General features: G+C 46.3%; 1 protein-coding gene across 2 annotated transcripts in view; it reads right to left on the bottom strand.

Moving 5' to 3' along the window:
• Positions 1-23,865, bottom strand: part of si:dkey-122a22.2 — a 181,392-nt gene that overhangs the window by 140,996 nt on the left and 16,531 nt on the right. The window contains exon 3 of one of the 2 annotated variants that reach the window (XM_038809979.1): positions 14,876-14,947. The exons of the other annotated variant lie outside the window; for it this stretch is intronic. Within the exon in view, the coding sequence (XP_038665907.1) occupies positions 14,876-14,947 (72 nt within the window). The remainder of the gene's footprint in view (positions 1-14,875; positions 14,948-23,865) is intronic. 2 annotated transcript variants of the gene reach the window in all.

Below are 23,865 nucleotides of genomic sequence, written 5' to 3'. Positions count from 1 at the left end.
ACAGTGAGGACCCAAAGATCAAAGCCAAAGGCTCTGCAATCTCATCCCTTGCCTCCCAAAGAATCCTTGGATATATCCCATCTGGCCCAGGGGACTTGTCGACCTTAAGGTTTTTCAAAATTGCTAATACATCCTTCCCCAGAACATCTACCTCCTCCAGCCTACCCACCTGTATCACACTATCATCCTCAAAAACATGGCCCTTCTCCTTGGTGAACACTGAAGAAAAGTATTTATTCAATGCCTCTCCTATTTCTTCTGACTCCATGCACAAGTTCCCACTACTGTCCTTGACCGGCCATAACCTCACCCTGGTCATTCTTTTATTTCTCACATAAGAGTACAAAGCCTTGGGGTTTTCCTTGATCCGACCCTCCAAGGTCTTCTCATGCCCCATCCTAGCTCTCCGAAGCCCTTTTTTTTAAGCTCATTCCTTGCTATCTTGTCATCCTCAAGCGACCCAACTGAACATTGTTTTTTCATCCTTATATATGCTTCCTTTTTCCTCTTGACAAGACATTCAACCGCTTTTGTGAACCACGGTTCCCTCACACGGTAATTTCCTCCCTGCCTGATAGGGACATACCTATCAAGGACATGCAGTATTCGTTCCTTGAACAAGCTCCACTTTTCATTTGTGCCTTTCTCTGACAGCTTCTGTTCCCATCTTATGCTCCTAATTCTTGCCTAATCGCATCATAATTACCCCTCCCCCAATTATAAACCTTGCCCTGCCGTATGGCCCTATCCCTCTCCATTGCAATAGTGAAAGACACCGAATTGTGGTCACTATCTGCAAAGTGCTCTCCACAAACAAATCTAACACCTGGCCTGGTTCATTACCCACGACCAAATCCAATGTGGCCCCCCCTCTTGTCAGCCTATCCACATATTGTGTCAGAAAACCCTCCTGCACACACTGTACAAACACTGCCCCATACAAACTGTTCGACCTATAGAGGTTCCAATCAATATTTGGAAAGTTAAAGTCACCCATGACAACTACCCAGAGACCTCCACACCTATCCATAATCTGTTTTGCAATTTCTTCCTCCACATCTCTATTACTATTTGGGGGCCTATAGAAAACTCCTAACAATGTGACCGCTCCTTTACTATTTCTAACTTCAGCCCATATTACCTCAGTAGGCAGATTCCCTTTGAACTGCCTTTCTGCAGACGTTAAACTATCCTTGATTAACAATGCTACTCCTCCACCTCTTTTAGCACCTTCCCTACTCTTACTGAAACATCTATACCCCGGACGTTCCAACAATCATTCCTGTCCCTGTTCTAACCATGTCTCCGTAATGGCCACAACATCGTAGTCCCAAGTACCAATCCACGCTCCAAGTTCACCTACCTTATTCCGGATGCTCCTTGCATTGAAGTAGACACACTTCAACCCACCTTCCTGCCTGCTGGTACACTCCTGCGACCTTGATACCCTCCTCAGTACCTCACTACTTTCAACACTGGCTTCTGGACTACAGCTCGTTTTCCCATCCCCCTGACAAATTAGCTTAAACCCCCCCCGAAGAGCCGTAGCAAATTTCCCTCCCAGGATATTGGTGCCCTTCTGGTTCAGGTGGAAACCGTCCTGTCTGTACAGGTCCCACCTTACCCAGAATGTGCTCCAATTATCCACGTAACAGAAACCCTCCCTCCTACACCATCCCTGCAGCCACATGTTTATCTGCACTCTCTCCCCGTTCTTCTCCTCGCTAGCACGTAGCACTGGAACAAACCAGAGAAGACGACATGGTTTGTCCTGGCTCTCAGCTTCCACCCTAGCTCCCTAAATTCCTGTTTTAAATCCCCGTCCCTTCTCTTATCTATGCCGCTGGTACCGATGTGTACCACGACTTGTGACTGTTCCCCCTCCCCCTTAAGGATTCTGAAAACACAGTCTGAGACTTCACGGACCACGACACCCGGGAGGCAACATACCATCCGTGAGTCTCTTTCGTTGCCACAGAACCGTCTATCTGTCCCTCTAACTATTGAGTCCCCAATAACTATTGCTCTCCTGCTCTCCGTCCTTCCCTTCTGAGCCACAGGGACGGACTCAGTTCTGGAGATCTGTTCACCGTGGCTTATCCCTGGGAGGTCGTCCCCTTCAACAGTATCCAAAGCAGTATACTTGTTACTGAGGGGAACGACCACAGAGGATCCCTGCACTGACTGCTTCCTCCCAGCCCCTCTCGCCGTCACCCATCTATCTGGATTCTTCAGAGTAACTACGTCCCTGAAGCTGCTTTCTATGACCACCTGTGACTTCCGAATTATCCAAAGTTCATCCAGCTCCAGCTCCCTAACACGGTTTCTGAGGTGCTGGAAATGGGTGCACTTCCCACAGGTGAAATCAGCAGGGACACTGACGGTGTCCCTCACCTCAAACATTCTGCAGGAGGAACATTGCACTGCCTTCCCTGCCATTCCCTCTAGATAAAACAAGAAAAAGAAAGAGCTTACCTGCTATTCACTCTCGCTATAGAGTCCAAACCTATGTTCCTGCTCTCTCCCGAGTCAAAACAGAACTAAATTCAAAATGGAGTCTGCCTTCTTCGTTCAGAATCTTCTGGTGCTCTCTACCAATCAAAATTGAGAACCACTCAACTCCCGAGATTCCAAAAGAGTTAATTGGCTGCCAGCCAAGTCCATCAAAATGTGATATCACGGGACCAAATAGCTCATTGCCCTGGGTATTTCCTTGGACCAGACCATGTAGCCCCTTGAACCAGGGAATGTTTCAGCAATCGTCCAAATACAAAAGTTAAAAGCCAAAAAGGACAGAAATTACAGAAGGGAAATAAGGGGACTGACAAGAATTTACAAGAGGTTCCTTACACTGCACAATGTTCAGCACAATTTGCAACTCTTCAGATACTGAAACAGTGCGTGTCCAAATACAGCAAGACCTGGACATGATAGAGGGTTGGGCTGATAAGTAGCAAGTAACATCCATACTACACAAGTGCCCAGGCAATGATGATCTCTAACCAGACAAAATCTAACCATCGCCCCTTGACATTTATTGGCATTACCATCATTGAATACCACACCATCAACATCCTGGGGGTTACAATTGACCAGAAATGGATCTAGACTAAACATGACAATACTATGATTACAAGTGCAGGTCAGAGGCTAGAAATTCTGCCGTGATTAACTCACCTCCTGGGCAGCACGGTGGCCTAGTGGTTAGCACAACCGCCTCACGGCGCTGAGGTCCCAGGTTCGATCCCGGCTCTGGGTCACTGTCCGTGTGGAGTTTGCATATTCTCCCCGTGTCTGCGTGGGTTTCGCCCCCACAACCCAAAAATGTGCAGAGTAGGTGGATTGGCCATGCTAAATTGCCCCTTAATTAGAAAAAAAAAAAAAAAAAACTCACCTCCTGACTCCCCAAAGCATGCCCACAAATCTACAAGGCACAATTCAGGAGTGTGAAGGAGTACTCTCCACTTTCCTAGATTAGTACAGCTCCAACACTACTCAAGAAGTTTCAAGACAGCATCCAGGACAAAGCAGCTAGATTGATTAGTACCTCATCTATCAAATCTTAATCTCTGTGCCTTTTAACGGTCCATAGAGCTCTTGTTTTGGATGCACTTTCCTCCCCTTGTGGGCATATATCTAGCCTGTTTTTAACCTATCATCTTTTCACAGCTTTCAACTGCACATTTACGGTTTCACCCATCAATGTTTCATCCCATTCCAACACAATGAATGCATGGAGGCACAGTGGCTAGCACTGTTGCCTCACAGCACCTAGCACTGTTGCCTCACAGCACCAGGGACCCGAGTTCAATTCCGGCCTTGGGTGAGTGTGTGTGTGGAGTTTGCACATTCTCCCCATGTCTGTGTGGGTTCCCTCCGGGTGCTCCGGTTTCCTCCCACAGTCCAAAGATTTGCAGGTTAAGTGGATTGGCCGTGATAAATTGCCCCTTCGTGTCCAAGGATGTGGTTAGGTTAAGGGGTTATTGGACAGGGTGGGAGAGTGGAGTGCTGTTTCAGAGGGTCAGTGCAGACCCAAATGGGTCAAATGGCCTCCTTCTGCACTGTAGCAATTCTATGATTTTATGAATCTGTCTCCATTTCGATTCACTGAAATTACCTCTTCAGCTAAGTATTTTGACATTTTATTGTTCATTATTCTTTTCAAAAACTACTCCAAACCTAATGATTAATATTTCTCAAATGCTCTCTCACTGAAAAATACTTCACTTGTCCCCAGAGCTAGGTCCAACTAGGAGACTATTAGATAATCAGAACAAGACATTGAATACTGAAGCAATCTGTCTTTGGTTAAGAAACAGGCAGAAAGGCTCTCTGCTTCCAACCTGCTGCAGCCCCCAAGGTATGTAAAGATTGATGGCAGAATTTTATATAATTATTGTATTATATTCATGGCTGAGTTAGACAGATTTTTATCCCAACATAAACTACGCAAGTTATGAAAATGCAGTGATAGAAACAGACAAAATAAATGTAGCCCAGTATTTCTTTACACAGTGTGCTATGGACGCCATTAATGGAGAAAAGGCACATTTCAACTTGGTTCTTGCAAGTAATCAACACACGCTGATAAATAAAGTGGAATTGATGAGGATGAGTGATGATAAATAATTAAAATTGAAATTACCTAGAAATACATGCCTGCTAAATTATTAGACTGCTCGTCTGGGATTCAATGCTGGGGGAGTAGAAATTTCATCCAATTAAGTATTGAGAGGCCACTTTCTTTTAGCCTGCACTATGACCTCTATTCTCTAGCTATGGCACAAATTAAAGCATGAGGTATGATGCCATTGCTGTCACTGCAAGATGGTTGGGAGAGGGGCAGGATTGGCAGCTCCATTTTCCAGGAGACACGGTCTTCAGGCGAGAAAGGCAAAAGAAACAAAACAGGAGGGTGTGTCACAATTTTGATCAGGGAATCAATTACAGCAGGAAGGAGGGATGACGTCTTAGAAGGCTCTTCAACCAAAGCCATAGTTCTCCAAAAAGGAGCAATCACATTGCTGAGAGCATTCTATAGGCATCCAAACAGTTTGAGAGAAATAGAAGATTAGATAAAAAGCAAATTTCAGAGAAGTGTAAAAGTGATAGGGGAGAAGTAGTCGGGGATTTCAACTCCCCCAACATTAACTGGGGTAGCCAAGTTGGATGATCAGCCATGATTGTGATGAATGGCAGAGCAGGCTCGAAGGGCCAAAGGCCTCCTCCTGCTCCTATCTTCTATGTATCCTTGATAAAGTTCCTCATGTGAGAATCTGGATTAATCAGTCGGGGATTGAGTAAACCTGGCAGGAAGCATTAGACTTGGACATGAGGAACATGCTGGTTGATATGCTGAAGGCAGGCTCCAATGTGACATCAGGGTTGCAAAGAGTCTAGTTCTGCCCCAGGCAGTTGTCAGGGAGAAGGATTGAGTCAGAAGGGTCTACAACACAGAATAGGGCCTTCAGCCCATCACATCAAAACAACCACCTAACCATTCTAATCCCATTTTCCAGCACTTGGCCTACAGCCTTGAATGCCATGGCAACGCAAATGTGCATCTAAATACTTCTGAAATGTTTTGAGGGTCTCTGCCTCTACCACCCTTTCAGGCAGATTCCCACCACCCTCTCGCTGAAAATATTTTCCTCACATCCCCTCTAAACCTCCTGCCTCTTACCTTAAATCTATGCCCCCTGGTCATTGATCCCTCTTCCAAAGGGAAAAGTTTCTTCCTGTCTACTCTATCCTTAGTGCCCTTAGTGTTGGGTGGGGTTACTGGGCTATGGGGATAGGGTGGAGGTGTGGGCTTGGGTAGGGTGCTCTTTCCAAGAGCCGGTGCAGACTCGATGGGCCGAATGGCCTCCTTCTGCACTGTAAATTCTATGATCTATGAACTCAATAGCCTAATCCTGCTTTCTCCCCATAACCTTTGATCCCATTCTCCCCAAGTGCTATATCCAGCCGCCTCTTGAATATATTCAAAGTTTTAGCATCAACTACTTCCTGTGGTAATGAATTCCACAGGCTCACCACTCTGTGTGAAGAAGTGTCTCCTTATCTCTGTTCGAAATGGTTTACCCCGAATCCTCAGGCTGTGACCCCTGGTTCTGGATCCATCATTGGTAACATCTTCCCTGCATCTACCCTTAAGTCTCTATGAGATCCCCCTCAGTCTTCTGAACTCCTGCAAGAACAATCCCAACCTAGTCAGTCTCTCCTCATATATAGTCCCGCCATCCCTGGAATCAGTCTAGTAAACCTTGGCTGCACTCCCTCGATAGCAAGAACATCCTTCCTCAGAGAAGGAGACCAAAACTGTACACAATACTCCAGGTGTGGCCTCACCAAGGCCCTGTATAATTGCAGCAACCCATCCCTGCTTCTATACTCGGAACCTCTCGCAATGAAAGTCAACAGACCATTAGCCTTCTTTACAGCCTGCTGCACCTGCAGCGACTGGTGCACAAGGACACCCAGGTCCCGCTGCACACTCCCCTCTCCCAACAACCATTCAGGTAGAAATCTGCCTTCTTGGTTTTGCTTCCAAAGTGAATAACCTCACACTTATCCAAATTATACTGCATCTGCCATTGATTTGCCCACTCGCCCAACTTTCCAGATCATGCTGTAGGAACCCTGCAACCAATGGTGGAGGCGTTTCCTGCCGAGAAGTATGAAACAAAAAATAATGGGCACGATCTTCCCAAAAGGGAACAAAGTCCCCCAGCAAGCACATATAGCCGCGTATTTCCCGTACTTGCCACCTATAGCCCAGTTTTTTTACAACGGGGATCTCCACACGCTGGAACTCCCCGTTGTAGCGAGAGATCGGAACACCGTTTTTAAAATGGCGGCCCAATTTCCAAGGCCCACAAAAAAATCCCGACCTCCCCCAGCCCGAACGCAACATAGGAGGGTTCCCCGCTCAACATCCATGGTGGGAAGCCCCGGCCCAATCATGCGTGCAAATAAAATGCCAGCTTGGCACCATGGCAGCGCCCCTGCCAGCTGGCAGCGCCAAGCTGGCATTGCCAAGGTACCCAGTTCTCCCAGTGTGTGCGTGGGTTTTCTCTGGGTGCTCCGGTTTCCTCCCACAGTCCAAAGATGTGCAGGTTAGGTGGATTGGCCATGCTAAATTGCCCTCAGGTGTTCAAAAATTGCCGTTACTGTTGCGTGGGGTTACTGGGTTATGGGGATAGGGTGGAGGTGTGGACTTGGGTAGGGTGCTCTTTCAAAGAGCCGGTGCAGACTCGATGGGCTGAATGGCCTCCTTCTGCACTGTAAATTCTATGAAAGGTGTTGCGAGCCGGGTGGATCCCGGCAGCGGAGTATCCTGGCTTTCACTGGCCACGCTTCGCCCCTGCGAGCTGCTTTTCCAGCATAGCGTGGCCTGAAGATCGTGCCCTATATATCAAGATCATCGTGGCTATTATACAACATTTTTAAAAAAATATAATGGACAAAGGCTTTGCACTGACTGAAGCCATAACTGGATCGACTCAGACAAAGACATTTCTAGCCTTTAGAAAATCACAGCATATTCATTACCTGTGGTTCCATAATGTCACTGGCTGCAGAAATCAAACTCTAAGGAACTGCACAAAGGTCCTTTACATTTCTGAGGTTAAACAGAAACAATCCATCTGTGAAGGCAAAGGACTTTGAAACCCCTGGTAAACATATTAATGGAGGAAACATTAACCATCTCAAGACTCTAGACCAGGAGTATATATCCTTTGTTCAAACCAAGAAAAAGTAGTGGGAGCTGTGTCACTATCTTCCATCAACAAAACAGATGCCGAACCAAGTGCCTGGCTCCCATATACACTGTTTCTACTAGATCATGTGAACTTCTGTACCAGTACCTACTGCAAGACTAATTAATCTCCAAATGCTCCTCCCTTCGTGAAAGTCAGCGCTATTGAAAAAGTGGATTACCCCACATCAGCTTCAGCCTGCTCACCATTCTGAAGGAATACAGAGACATTGATGCAAGCGTCCATTTAGCTTCTCTTAAAAAAGGATAAGGACCCGGTGGAGTGCAGGTCGTACCGCCCGATTTCCCTACTAAATGAGGATGGTAAGATATCGGCCAGGGTGCAAGCACTAAGGCTGATGCAGTGTCTCCCTCAAGTTATTGGGGATGTTCAGACGGGTTTCATTAAGGGTCGGCGATTGTTGTCTCAATGTGCAGCGGTTGTTAAATGTGGTGCTTGCCCCATCGGGAGGGATGGAGCAGGAGGTCACTGTTGCACTAGTGCTGAGAAGGCTTTTGATAGGGTAGAATGGGGGGGGGGGGGGGGGGGGGGGGGGGGAAAGAGTAGAATGGGGGTATTTGTTTGCAGTATTGAAATGGAATGGGATGGAGCCTAAGTTTACGTCATGGGTGCAATTGTTGTATACAGCACCAAAGGCCAGTGTCTGCTCAAACAATGGGAGCTTGGGGCATTTTCAGTTGAACAGGGGAACGAGACAGGGGTGCCAAATGTCCCTCCCTCTTTTTTGTGTTGACGATAGAACCTTTGGCTATTCACCCCGAGGGCTTCAGATAGGTGGCAGGAGATAATGAGGGGTGTGGGGGGCGTGGAAGATGTTCCAGTACGCTGATGATCTGCTACTGTATGAGACAGACCCAATGCTTATCATGGGCGATATAATGGCACTGCTGAGGCACTTTGCCTCTATTAGGGTACAGGTTGAACCTGGAGAAAAAAAAGTGAGGAGTGTTTCCTGATTACTCCCTCCAGGAGGGGAGTCAATCTGGGAGTGTTGACGTTCCGCTTAGTGGGTTCTCATTTTAGATATTTGGGGATTTAGGTAGCTCAGGACTTGGCCCGACTTGATGGGCAGCGTCAAGACCAATTTGCAGAGGTGGGATAGTCTCCATCTGTCCTTGGTGGACAGGATTCAGTCAGGGAAGTGTTATGGGCCAGGGTTGAGAGAACCCCAAAGTGTATCATGGAGTTCACCTGACCCACAACTTCTAATAGATTGTGGTATGGGGAGCATACGGCCCACTCTACAGGTGTGGTACAGCAGAAATGGAAAAGTATTTTTTAAAAGTAAAACAATGTTTATTCTATGAACTCAAGTTAACATTATTAAAACATAGTGTACATCTTAGCAACCATCAATTCAAATACAGCCCCCAAAGAATACAACACTAAATAATGCTTAAGCTGTCCTTTTAACATCCATAGGACTTTAGAAAAAATAGAAAGACATCAGGCTTGACTTCACTACTGAGAAGTTACCACGTTGAAATCAGCAAATGGACATTCATAAGCTTGCAGAGATTCACACACACATCCTGCTGTGATTGCAACTTCACCAAAACTAAAATCAAACCAAACCCATCCTGCAGCAAAAGCCTGAAACGAAAGTAAAAAGCTGACAGACAGCCCAGCTCCATCCACTCTCTGACATCACTGCAGTAATAAACACCCATTTCTTAAAGGTACTCTCACATGACAGAAGATAAATGCTGTCCCTACATTTCTGTTCCTGTTCCAGTATTTGCCGGTTTTTCTTTCAAAGCCCTTTTTATGGGAGAGTCAAGAAATTGAAATTGTCTGTAATTTGGGCGGGCAAAGTGGTGTGGATTCGAAGGACAGTTCTTCAGAGGGACCGACAGTCATGGAGCCTAGCATTGCTGAGTTTGATATATTATTACTGGGCGGCGAATGCAGAGGAGGTGTTGAGATGGAGTGGGGATCTGGGGGCTACCTGGGTACGGATGGAGCCAAAATCATGTAGGGGTCTGGGTTGAGGGCACTAGCGCCGACCGGTGAAATATTTGGCAAATCCAGCGGTTGACTCCACCCTGAAGATATGGAGACATTTATCGGCAACATTTTAATTTGGGGCGGTATCGAAGCTGGCTCCAATCTGCAAGGATCATATGTATGAGCCTGCAAGATTGAATGCAACATTCGGGGGTGGGAAGAGAAGGGGTTGGAAGGAATGGGGCATCTGTTCTTGGAGGGATGGTTTGCGAGTTTGGAGGAGTTGACGGAGAAATTAGAGCTCTCGCGGTCGGACTCCTGCAAGTTCACAATTTTGCAAAATGGATTTTTCCAACATTCCCTACGGCGCTGCCAACCTCGTTGATGGAGAGGGTTTGTTTGCTCGCAGGGGATCTGAGGAAGGATTACGGCCAAAGAAGCAGTATCTGTGCAGGGGCTCAAGGCCAAGTGGGAAGAGGAGTTGGAGCTGGTGTCGGAGGATGGGGTGTGAAGTGAGGCCCTGCAGAGGGGGAACTCCACGTCCTCATGTGCAAGGCTTGGCCTAAATACACCTTTTGTGTAGGGCTCATTTGACTAGGTCTAGGATCAGTAGGTTTTTTTGTGGGAGTGGTTAACAAGTGTGAGAGATCCAGCTAACCATGTGCACGTGTTCTGGTCTTGCTCCCAGCTTGTGGGGTTCGGAGTCTCCTTCTTTCGTACCATGTCGCCGATTATGAAAATTGAATTGGAATCCTGTCCTTTAATGGCCACATTTGGAGTGTTCGACTTGTCGGGGCTGTAGACGGGTGCTGGGGTCGATGTCCTGGCCTTCGCCTCATTAATTGCTCAGAATCGAGTGCTTATGGGATGGGGATCAGCTTCTCCATCCAGCACCTCTGTGTAGCTGGGAGATCTGATGGGAGTTTCCATACCTTGAGAGAGAGTCAAGTACACAGTGAGGGAAGGAATTCAGGGGCTCTAAGATGGCATCCGCTTATTCTGTATTTCAAAGTGCTGGTCATTATTAGTTGCGGGGGTCAAGTGCATTTAGGGGGATTGTTTTTTTCCAGTGGGGGAGGGTATTGTTTTGGTTTGGCATTATGTATAAAATATAAAACATTTTGAATAAAAATATTTTTAGAAAGAAATTGCATAAAACGCTGGTGAGGCCAAAACTGGAGTATTGTGTACAGTTCTGGCTACCACATTACAGGAAGGAGGCAATTGCTCTGGAGAGAATACAGAGGTGGCTTCCAAGAATGTTGCCAAGGCTAGGAAAGTGTAGCTAAGAGGAGAGATTTGATAGATGGGTGTGATTTTCCATGGAACAAAGAAAGCTGAGGGGTGACTTTATTGAGGTGTACAAAATTATGAAGGGAAGAGATAGAGTGGACAGGACAAAATTCCAGAACCAGGGGACATAGATTCAATATAAATTGCAGAAGATGGAGAACATACAGTGCAGAAGGAGGCCATTCAGCCTATCGAGTCTGCACCGTGTCGAGGGGACATGAGGAAGAACGTTTTGCATAGAGGGCAGCGGGCGTCTGGGATTCGTTGCCTGGCAGAGAAAGTACCCAGATCTGCACCTTAAGTGCATAAAGCAACAGGGTTATGGGCTGGGTGCGAAAAGACAGGCTTAGAAAGGGCACCTGGATGTCCTCAGGCTGGCATGGACAAGATGGACCTAATGGCCTCCTTCTGTGCTGTAACCTTTCTATGGCGCTATTTGAAGGTGGGAGAGTTTGGAAATTGGAAGCAAAATTGAAACATTTTTCCAGGACGAGGCAAGAGCATGAAGCAGCACCAATATAGTCATCAATGTCATGGAAAAAGAGTTGCGGGGATGGGCCTGGAACAAGGAGTGTTCCATACATCCCACAAAATGTCAGGCATAACTGGGGCCCATGCAGGTACTCACAACAATACCTTTTTATTTGTATGAAGTGAGACTATTTAAAAGGAGAAATTAGTGAGTGACAGAACAAATTCAGCAAGGCAGAGGAGTGGTGGATGGGGATTGTTCGGGCCTCGGCTCCAGAAAGATTGGAGAGCCCTCAGACCATTCTGGTGGGGAATGGAGGTGGAGAATGACTGGACATCCATCGTGAAAAGGAGGCAGTTAGGGCCAGGGAACTGGAAATTGTTGATATGACATGGGGTATCAGAGGAATCAAGAGTGGGAAGATACTGGACAAGGGGAGAAAGGATGTAGACAAGATATAAAATAAATATGTTCCGTGGGGCAGGACAGGCTGATACGATGGGTCTAACTGGAGGAAGAAGAGGACTGTGTGAGGTTGGGGGGATATGAGGTTGAAGATCACCAGAGGAGATGACATCAGTGACCATCCTAGAAACAAAAATGGCTTGATGTTTGGTGGTGGGGTCATGGTCCAAGTTGAGGTGGGAAGAAGTGTCTGAGTGTTAGCTCTCAGCCTTTGCGAGGTAGACGTCAGTACGCCAGATAACAATGGCACCATACTTGTAACAGGGTTGGTCTTAAGAGAACGAATTTCAACAAGTTCAAAGGGAGGCAGGTTAAAGTGGGTGAGGAGCAGAGAAATTGAAACAGATGAGGTCATACCGAAAGCACGCAATAAAAGATTGAGCAGAGAGGAGCCCAGTGGATGGGGTCCAGGTAGAGGAAGAATACTGGAGGTGGGTGAAAGAATCCACTGAATGGTCAAAGACATAGAAGTGAGCATGGGGACTGACGCAACAGAAGAGTTAGCATTGTGCCAAGCCCGAATACTGTACCTTACATGTGCAGCACTATTCCTCACTGAAATAACTTGCAAAATAAAATGCATCACTAAATATAAAAGAAATACTGCACAATATGGTTTACAATAAAAAAATACACTCACCATATTTAGAATTACAAGACTATTTTGGAGCAAAAATTGGGCGTTGCAGTTATCAGCTGAATCCCTGAACTACCTGCATTGACCAACTCTTGCCATGAGGTGGAGCCCAGGAATTCAGCACAGGGGAAGACCGTAGTGGAGCCAGCAGCGAGGAGAAGAACAGACGCTAGCGTCTAAGGTAAGAACAGAAGGCAGGTAGGCTAGGGAGCCACGAACAGGAAAAAATAGTGGGAGCCAAGGGCAGCAGGTGGGGATGAGAGAGGGGCGGTTGCCAAGAAGGTTTTGTGAGCAGGCATTCTCAGCAAAAAATATCCGAGTTCAATGTTGAAGACGGTATCCTGTTGTGAACCATCGTTCCAAGGGCTAGGACTCCATCTTGCGGGATTTGCATAACGGACAACTAGGAGCGTCTAAAATAAAGATGCGCACTCGCAGCCATGTTTGGTGGCCAGGCCTGGACGCAGAGATTGAAAAGGTGGCCCAACAATGAAGGGTTTGTCAGCAACAGCAGAAGCTTCTGCCGGAGTGGCCAAGGTGGCCTTGGGTGCGGCTACATGCCGGATGTTTCCTAGGATTTATGTCCTTGATTATAGTGTGTACACACTCGAAATGGCTTGATAGAATGGCGTTGACTGCCTTGAGGGCACCCATTGAAAAATGAGGGCTCTTATTCAGCACGCACTGTATCCCAGAGGAGTGACCATAAGACAAAGACATAGGAGCAAAATTAGGCCACTTGGCCCATCGAGTCTGCTCCGCCATTCAATCATGGCTGATATTTTTTCATCCCCATTCTCCTGCCATCTCCCCATAACCCCTGATCTCCTTATTAATCAAGAACCTATCTATCTCTGTATTAAAGATACTCAGTGAATTGGCCTCCACAGCCTTCTGCGGCAAAGAGTTCCACAGATTCACCACCCTCTGGCTGAAGAAGTTCCTTCTCATCTCGGTTTTAAAGGATCGTCCCTTTAGTCGGAGATGCTGTCCTCTGGTTCTAGTTTTTCCTACAAGTGGAAACTCCTCTCCATGTCCAGTCTATCCATGCTTTGCAGTATCTTGTAAGTTTCATCAACAACGGGGCACCTTTTACCAGCCAGGAATTCACAGGATTTACGAAGGCAAACCGTTATATCCATACAGTACCATATCACCTGTTTCAAGTGGGCTGGCGATAAAGGCGATGCAAACATTCAAATGGGGGCTAAAAAAGCAACCTTTGGGATCGACGGACACTCGATTGACAAGATTCTTGTTCAAATTACCAAACCACACCACATACCGCAACCGGGGTAGCACCGGCGGAATTATTGATATGTTGGTAGCTACGGACCCATCTCAGTCTTGCGTTCCCAGATGTTGGCGCAAAGTACACCGCAGCCAAGAGCAGCATGTGCATCGCCCAAATGGACATAAGCGGACCAGACTATTTGTACCAGATGATGTAGTCTTGTTCGAAACTCCACAGATAGCACCTAGTGGATCTCGGGAAAGGTTCTTCGCCAGACCGGGCCAGTATCATACCAAGTTCAAGCACAAGGTCACTTCATGAAAAAACACGTTGACCATATCAGACACAGGAGACCAACCGTTCACAGCCAATTACTGACCAGCCTACTCCAACTCTTCAAGACTTAAGAGCATTGCCCCAAGGGGGGGCAGGGTACAGATATGCGGGTGGTTGTTGATACGGATTTGAACATGGAGACCCGGGCGTAGGAAAAGTTTGATGGGCAACAAGCCATTCAGCAGCCTCCAACAGTACCTCCATCACAGCATTTGTTGCGGAAACGACGTTAACCATCCAGGTATATGCAGGCGCAGCCATGAGCGAAGAGGCAGCAGACATCCTCCTACTCCTCCATCATTGGGAGTGTCTTCGGACTTGGGGAGGGGATAACCTGCACTAAATCCACAGAGTCGGTGCAATTAGCCTCCCCATGAGCCCTGTTCCATTGTGGTGCCCATGGACATTCCAACGGTTGGCCAGGTTTGGAACCAACATCTCAGGCCTGGCTAGGATCTGAGGAGTATTGTACATACTGTTACTTCATAATAAAACTGATTTCTCTTATCCACGCCCAACACCCTTTAAGTCAGACACAGTGGAACATTTTTCATCTTCAATAAATATTGCTATGGACTCGAGATCAGTAATATTTTATTTCACGTCTCTTGCCTTTTATTTCATTCCCTCCCTTGTTCCCTGATAGAACAAAAAGTTAATAATTAAACCGTAACAAAAAATCTAACCAAATGAAAATTTTTACTCACCCACAGGATGCCCCTTCCCTTGACAGTTTAAGTACAATTTCTGACCGAGTCCAATGTCAACCAGCTCACCTTCTGTCAATAAATATACTTGAAAACTTTAGGACAATGACAGTCTCAACATTTGAAAATAAATTACAAAAATCACAAACACCACTTCAGAGAAATGTAGCAGCAAAGTAACAATGTAAGAGAGAAAAAGAGACAAAGAGAATTAACCTTTTATTTCAAATTTTAAATCTGACATCTTTAAAATCTCCCAAAACAATTCACAACCTGACGGCCACTATTAGTTGTTCACTTTACGGGCAAGAGTAGTTAACTGTCGGTCATTAACAGTTATTAGATTGTTTAAAGGTACGGAGACGTTAATTAATGGTCCTCAGTGGAGTATTGGAGAGAGAATTTGAGATGAGATGATAAACCCAGGCTCCATCTGTCTGCTCTGGAAGCTCAGAAAAAGATCTGGCATTATTTTGAAAAACAGCAAAGTTATCCCCAGTGTCCAGAATATTTATCCCTCAATCAACATCAAAACAACAAATTAACTGGTCACTATCGCTTTGCTGCGATAGTGGAAGTTTGCCGTACACAAAATTAGCGGTCGTATTTTTTGCATTACAACAATGACTACACTTCTAAAGTACTTTATTGACCGTAAAGCGGTTGGGAGATATCTAGTGATCCTGAAAAGAGCTATATAAATGCAAGTCTCTGGGCGCGATTCTCCACCCCCCCCACGCCGGGTGGGAGAATAGCGGGAGGGCCTCCCGACATTTTTCACGCCCTTCCGCTATTCTCCCCTCCCCCACGCCCGAACCACGCCACGAATTGCCGCTCACCATTTTTTACAGCGAGCGGCGATTCTCCGAGGCCGATGGGCCGGCCCTTCACGCCCGTTTCAACACTGCAGCAAACACACCTGCTGGCTTCCGTCGTGAAACGGACGCCAGATGCCCGTTTGGGGCATCTAGAGGCCCGACTGGCACGGAAGCACCACAGCTGTGCTCGGGAGGGGACAGGCCCCCGATCGGTGCCCACCGATCGTCGTGCCAGCGTCCAAAACAGACGCACTCTTTCCCCTCCGCCGCCCAGCAAGATCAAGCCGCCACGTCTTGCCAGGCGGCTGAGAGGAGACGCCAACTGCGTATGCGCGGATTCGCGTTGTCCAACCTGCGCATGCGCAGCTGACGTCATCGGCCACGTCAGTCGCCGTGATGCTTGACGTGCGGCTGTGACCGCGCTCCTAGCCCCGCCTTGGGGGGGGGGGGGGGGGGAAGAGAATCGGCCCCGGATGTGGCCGTGAAGGCTGGCGTGGGTCACGGCCTGTCCCACGGCAGCCTTTACGATTCTCCGCATTTGCGGACAATCTCGCCCTTTATCTTTACTGTAATAATGCCCCGATGCGGAGTGATTGGTCTCCCATCAGCTAGAAGCACCTTTCTTTGTGCAGTGTGTACAAGTAATTGGTAATTTGAATTTCAATTCTAATAGTGTTCATTTGAGAACTTAACCGGTACAATGTTGTGGGCATCAGGGAGATGTGGCTGCGAGGGGAATAGGGCTGGGCTCTAAATATCCCAAGGATAAATATCCCATCGAAAGGACAGGCAGACGGGCAGAGTTGCATTGTTAGCAAGGAATGAAATTAAATCGATAGCATGAAGCGATATAGGATCAGAATACATAGAATCTGTGTGGGTAGAGTTGAAGAATCGCAAAGGTAAAAACATCCTGATGGGAGTTATGTACAGGCCCCCTAGCAGTAGTCAGGAGGTGGGGCAGAAAATAAATCAGGAGATAGAAAAGGCATATGAAAAAGGCAATATTACAATAATCATGGGAACTTCGATCTGCAGGTGAACTGGGAAAATCAAGTTGATAGTGGATCCCGAGGAAAGGAATTTGTGGAATGTTCAAGAGATGTTTTTTTGGAGCAGCTTGTGACAGTCTACTACGGAACAGGCATTCTGGATTTGATGTGTAATGAATCAGACTTAATTGGGGAACTTAAGATGAAGAAACCCTTAGGGGGCAGTAAACACAATATGATAAAATTTACCCTGCAGTTTGAGGGGAAGAAGCTGGAATCAGATGTAATGGTATTATAATTAAATAAAGGTAACTACAAAGACACGAGGAAGGAGCTGGCCAGAACTGATTCGAAGGGAAGCCTAGCAGGGAAGGCAGTGGAACAACAATGGCAGGAGTTTTGATGGGGGCGTTATTCAGGAGGCACAACAGAAATCCATCCCAAGGAGGAGGTAACATGCCAAGGGGAGGATGAGGCATCCAGGGCTGAAGAGGAAAGTCAAGGACAGCATTAAAGCAAAATAAAAGCATGCAAAGTGTCAAGGATTAGTGGGAAATCAGGGGATTGGGAAGCCTTTAAAAGCAAGCAGAGGACAACTAAAAAAAGCAACAAGGGGGAGAAGATGAAATATGAGTGTAAGCTAGCTAGTAATGTAAAAGAAGATAGGAAGAGTTTTTTTCAATATACAAAATTTAAGAGAGCCAAGAATAGACATTTGACCACTGAAAAATGAGGCTGGAGAAATAGTAATTGGAAATAAAGAAATGGCAGAGAAACTGAATTGTTACTTTGCATCAGTCTTTACGGTGGAAGACACCAGTGGGATACCAGGCGAATCAAGGGGCAGAGTTGAGTGTAGTGGCTATCACGAAAGAGAAGGTTCTGGGGAAACTGAAAGGTCTGGAGATGGATAAGTCACTTAGACCAGATGGACTACACCCCAGGGTTTTGAAAGAGATAGGTGAGGAGATTGTGGAGGCATTGGTGGTAATCTTTCAGGAATCACTGGATGCAGGGAGGTTCGCAGATGACTGACAAGTGGCTAATGTAACACCGCTGTTTAAGCAGTGAGGGAGGCAGAAGACAGGAAATTATAGGCCGGTGAGCCGGACTTCGGTCATTGTTAAGTACTTGGAAGCGCACAATAAAATAGGACTGAGTCAGCGTGGCTTTGTCAAGGGGAGGTCATGTCTGATAAATCTGTTAGAGTGCTTTGAGGAAGTAACAAGGAAGTTAGATAAAGGAGAATCGGTGGATGTGATGTATTTTGATTTCCAGAAGGACTTTGCCACACAAGAGACTGTTAAATAAGTTAAGAGCCAATGGTGTTAAGAATACAATCCTGGCATGGAGAGAGGATTGGCTGACTGGCAGAAGGCAGAGAGTGGGGATAAAGGAGTATTCTTCAGGATGGCAGCCAATGACTAGTGGTGTACATCAGGGGTTGGTGCTGGGACCACAACTTTTCGCAATATACATTAACGATCTGGAAGAAAGAACTGAAGGCACTGTTGCTAAGTTTGCAGATGATACAAAGACATGCAGAGGGACAGGTAGTATTGAGCAAGCAGGTGGGCTATAGAAGGCCTTGTCAAGCTAGGAGAGTGGGCAAAGAAGTGGCAGATGGAATACAATGTGGAAAAGTGAGGTTAGGCACTTTGGAGGCATAGATTATTTTCTAAATGGGGAAACGCTTAGGAGATCAGAAGGACAAAGGGACTTGGGAGTCCTTGTTCACGATTCTCTTAAGGTTAATGTGAAAGTTCAGTCAGCAGTTAGGAAGGCAATTGCAACGTTAGCATTCATGTCAAAAAGAGGGATGTACTTCTGAGGCTGTATAATGGTCTGGCCAGACCCCATTTGGTGATTTGCGAGCAAATTTGGGCCCCGTATCCAAGGAAGGATGTGCTGGCCTAGGAAAGGTCCAGAGGAATGATTCCTGGAATGAAGAGCTTGTGATATAGAACATAGAGCAGGAGGCCATTCGGTCCATCGAGTCTGCACTGACCTACTTAAGCCGTCACTTCCACCCTATCCCCGTAACCCAATAACCCCGACGAACCTTTTTAGGACACTAAGGGGAATTGAGCATGACCAATCCACCTAACCTGCACGTCTTTGGACTGTGGGAGGAAACCAGAGCACCCGGAGAAAACCCACGCAGACATAGGGAGAAAGTGCAGACTCCGCACAGACAGTGACCAGCAGGGAATCAAACCTAGGACCCTGGCGCTGTGAAGCCACAGTGCTATCCACTTGTGCTACTGTGCTGCCCCTCACAGTTGAGGACTCTGGGTCTGTACTCGTTGGAGATTGGATGGATGAGGGGGGAATCTCGTTGAAACTTACAGGATACTGCAAGGCCTGGATAGAGTGGAAATGGAGAGGATGTTTCCAGTAGGAAAAGCTGAACCAGAGGACACAACCTCAGACTAAAGGGGCGAACCATTAAAACAGATAGGAGGAGGAATTTCTTCAGCCAGAGGGTGGTGAATCTGTGGAACTCTTTGCCGCAGAAGACTGTGAAGGCCAAATCACTTGAGTGCCTTTCAGACAGAGATAGATAGTTTCTTGATTAATAAGGGAATCAGGGGTTATGGAGAGAAGGCAGGAGAATGGGAATTGAAAAATATCAGCCATGATTGAATGGCAGAGCAGACTTGATGGGCCGATTGGCCTAATTCTGCACCTATGTCTCATGGAGACTTTAACCATTCAGTCTTCCATCTCATGCAAATCTGAACCCTGGAGGGTTGTGCTCCCTGTCTCACGGATGGTGGACAAGAGGAACGTGGGGCTACCTCTGGTGCAGGTTCCCTGGCATTGAGATGGACCATGTGTTTGCATGCAGTCCGTTCTCTGGTTTTGACTTTATGGGAAAGTGGTCCTGTCTTCTCCACTATGATCCCCGGTATCCACCAGATGCCATCTCCAAAATCCAGGACATACACGGTCTCATGACTTGAGCCCTCTGTCGTGCTTCCGGTGGTCATGCTACCTCTTCAGAAAGTCTTGTTTCTTCTCCACATTCCCAGCAAGGTTGGGAAATGTGAAGCTTAAACGGGTTTGGAGCTGTTGACTCATTAGGAGCTTTGCCGGTGCTACACCGGTCTTAACATGCAGCGTAGTCTAATAATCAAAATTTAAAACGTGACAGTTTTGTTTCAACTGACCCGTGGGTTGTTTTTTCATGCCCCTCTTAAAAAGTTTGCACTGCCCACTCAGCCAGACCATTCGAAGAAGGATGACATAGGGTGGTTTGAATATGCTTCATCCCATTCATCCACATAAACCCAGGAAATTCCTCCATTGTGATGGGGTGTCATCATCAGTGACAAGCACATCTGGGATACCATGAATGCTGAATAATTGGCATACCTTCTCTATGGTAGAAGGCATTCAGTATACATCCATTTGAGTGGACATTGGTCAACAGCAGAAACACTGACCCCAGGAAAGGCCCAGAATCGTCTGCGTGCAATCACACCTAAGGGCACCTCAACCATTCCTATGGGTGAAGCGAGGCTAATGGTGGGAGCTTTGTATGTTTTTGGCACGTTGCACACTGCTCCGCTCCACCAACCTCTCAACATCATGCCCTCGCCACCACACATAGTTCACATCTTCATTTTGGAAATCCCCGGATGTCCACTGTGCAAGTCCTGCAAAATGTTTTTTTGGCCTTGCACGGGACGACCATACAGGCCACAGAAGAATGCCGCCCTCTACGCTAAGTTCCTGTTGTTTGGTTGCGAATGCTCGTAGTTCTTCTGGATGTTTCCCCTGAAGTCCCCCATGTAGGACGACGTGGCACAGTTGTGCCAACATCAAGTCCTTCAAGTCCACAAACGAATTTGAGGCCATGACAAGCAACATGGCCGTAAAATTAAGGGCCAAATCAACTTTGTCTGCTCCTGGCGGGGATTGGGGGGGGGGGGGGGGGGTTGTATAAGCATTTGGAATTGGCTAAAGGCATCCGCGTGCACCTGGGCGATGCTCAAAAATATATTTGTGTCTATATATACACCAACAGTAATGCCCTTCGCTGGATCCTGGCCGAAGCTATTGGCGGTATCACTTTGTCTTCTTTGAAAAGTCAAGAGTAAGGACTTGTAGTCCGTGATTATTGAGAAATGATGTCCATAGACGGACTGGTGAAACTTTTTAAACTGCAAAGATCACGCCCAGTCCTTCTTTTTCAATTTGATCGTAATGGCACCCTGCATCGGCCAAGGTTCTCGAGGCATAGGCTATTGGCTGCTCTGTCCCATCGTCCCACTGATGGGACAACACTGCCCCGATGCCACTTGGGGAGGCTTCGTATGTAAGCATCAGTAGCTTTGATGGATCATAATGCGTTAGTAGCCCGGAGGATAATAGATGGCGCTTTAATTTGGCAAATGTCTCTTGTGATGCTTTATATGCCCATTTCTGGTGCTTCTTTAAAAGTGCATGTAGACACGCCAGGATGCTTGCCAGATGTGGAATAACTTTCCCATAATAGTTAGCAAGCCCTAGGAATGATCTTAACGCTGTAGCATTCTCTGGTGTTGGTGCCCGTTTGATGGCTTAGACATTAACTTCGACCGGTTGTAACCCGTCTTTGTCAAGCCGGTATCCCAGGTATAGGACTGCTCTTGCCCAGAAGGCGCACTTTCCTCTTTTCAGGCGGACACCTACTTCCGAGAATCGGCGAAGGACCTCTTCTATGCTGTCTCAGTTTTCCTTCTCGGAGGCTCCTGTAATCAACACGTCCTCCAGGTGGACAGCCACCTGTGGAGCCCTTCGAGAAGGGTTTCCATAATCCGCTGGAAAGTGGTACATGTAGACAACATCCCAAATGGGAGCCTGGTGTTCTCATACAATCCCCTGTGGGTATTAATGGTCGCATATTTTCTGGATGTCAAGTCCAACTCTAGCCGGAGATACGCATGGCTCACATCCAGAAAGAAAGGCCCCCAGCCAACTTCGCGTAAAGCTCTTCCATGTGCGACATGGGGTACAGGTCTAAACAGGACGTCCTGCCTGGCTTCAGCATCGGGACCACTGGTGCTGCCTATTATGCAAATCGGACAGGGCGAATAATCTCAGAATTCTCTAGATGGCTCCGCTCGTCATGCACTTTTGACAGGTGGACGAATGGGACTGGGCTGGCCCGGGAATACTTGGGTTGGACATTCCGGTCTTAGCCGTGGCCCTTTTATCTTCCCTAAACCTTCCGGCAAGACTTACGGGTATTTTCCCAGGACCTCATACAATCCGTCTGTACCTATTTTAAAGATCTGTAAAGATCTGTTGCCAATCTAGGCGGAGTCTCTATAAACAGTCACGGAAAACTGGGTCTAGGCCCCTGCACCATGACTAATGGCAGTCAAATTGATTGTCCATGGGTAACTGGGGTCATCGTTGTCCCCATAATTGTTAAGGTTCTCCAGTGTACATTGCCAGCTTGTGCCTTAGTATCCTTTAGGCCCAGGTGCCATTTTCCGGAATGCCTATTGTCCAACAACCGAGACAGCAACCCCTTTATCTCTTTCCATATCCAAGGGATAGCCATTCACTTGGGAGGGTTATCTGCCTCCTCTCTCACTGCATGTCTCTAACTGCAATCAAATTAGTTCAACATAACAGTAAAAGCTCATCTGCCTTATGAGGCCCCACATGCCATTCAACCACCACTTGCTTATGTTTTTTTGTTTATTCTTCAACCCGAAACATTCTCCAAGCACAACAGAATCACAGTTTAAATTAAAACCAACCCCCACACATGCTGGACAAACTTGTCCAGCATGAATCTAACTATAGGTTTTACCCTTCCAGGCACAGAAACATGAAATTAAACCCATTTAAAACTATTAGTTTATTTCTAATGTTTACCAATACAAATAGCTACCTGTGTTTTCCTAACACTGCTTTTATTTGAGATAAGACACCATACAAAGTCTGGGAACATGGATTCATCGTTCCAGGTGCCTAACTTATACATTGGTATCAGTATGTTCTGCAAAACCTTATTAAAACAGGCACTTATCAATGTGTTTTTGCTGAGACAACTGTTTTGCCACAGTATGTTCTGCAAAACCTTATTAAAACAGGCACTTATCAATGTGTTTTTGCTGAGACAACTGTTTTGCCACACTGTGCTTGGTAAAAGTCAATTAAAAATACAGAATAGTTTTGAAAAACTTACAGAAAAAGTTACAGAAATTACTCAAAGTCTATTGAAAGCACATTAAATCAATGCTTGAAAGTTATTAGACATATTCAGCTAACAGGTATTAAAATTTAAAAGAACTCTAAAATTACAAAAACTAATTATAGAACTTAATTCCAAACTCATATAATCAAAGATGGTTCATGCTGGGAAAGAAAGGAAAGTAAACATCACAATGTACAAGGCTGAATGTTTTGACACAATAGAAATAGAAAACGGAGCTGATAATTTCTCGGGAGGAGGAGGGTGGTTCCCGCCAATAATTGTTCAACATTAACGTTTTACATCACTAGCTTAAGGGCCATATATTTTTCTCCCTTGTCAAATTTGAGTGTGATGCTGAGATGAAGTCATGTGATAATAGAAAATAGAAAATCGCTCATTGTCACGAGTAAGCTTCAATGAAGTTACTGTGAAAAGCCCCCAGTCGCCACATTCCGGCGCCTGTTCGGGGAGGCTGTTACTAATGGCCCAGAATTCAGGATTAAGCCATTGGCATGTACTGCATAGAAACTCTCAAACTCCAATTCCTCTGCTTTGGAAATTGCTCTCTATTTTTCTATTTAACTATATATCATAGAAAAGCAAAGTATACATTTGCAATAATAATTAATCCTGCAATGGTTGACACACTTAGTTTATTTGACTAAAGCCCCTATCTAATTGTAGAAAGTGATCAAAATTAAACTTTCCTACAGGTGTGACATCAGCTATTGCAAGGTTTTCCTTCTGATTCCCACCGACTTCAATTTTACCAGAGCCCCTGGATGACAAATGCTGTCTTGATGATATCCAGGAGAGTCATCATGGGGAACAAATTCAATTGACTGAAAAGCAGGATCTGTGACACTGGGAATCTCGCAAGGAAGCAGAGATGGATAATTCGCTCAACATTTCTGGCTGAAGATGGCTGCAAACATTTCAGCCTTGAATGTTGCACTCGTGCTAGGTTTCACAAACACTGAG

This window comes from Scyliorhinus canicula, chromosome 10, assembly GCF_902713615.1.
Source record: "Scyliorhinus canicula chromosome 10, sScyCan1.1, whole genome shotgun sequence".
NCBI lineage: Eukaryota > Metazoa > Chordata > Chondrichthyes > Carcharhiniformes > Scyliorhinidae > Scyliorhinus > Scyliorhinus canicula.
This window is presented reverse-complemented; position numbering and strand designations above follow the sequence as displayed.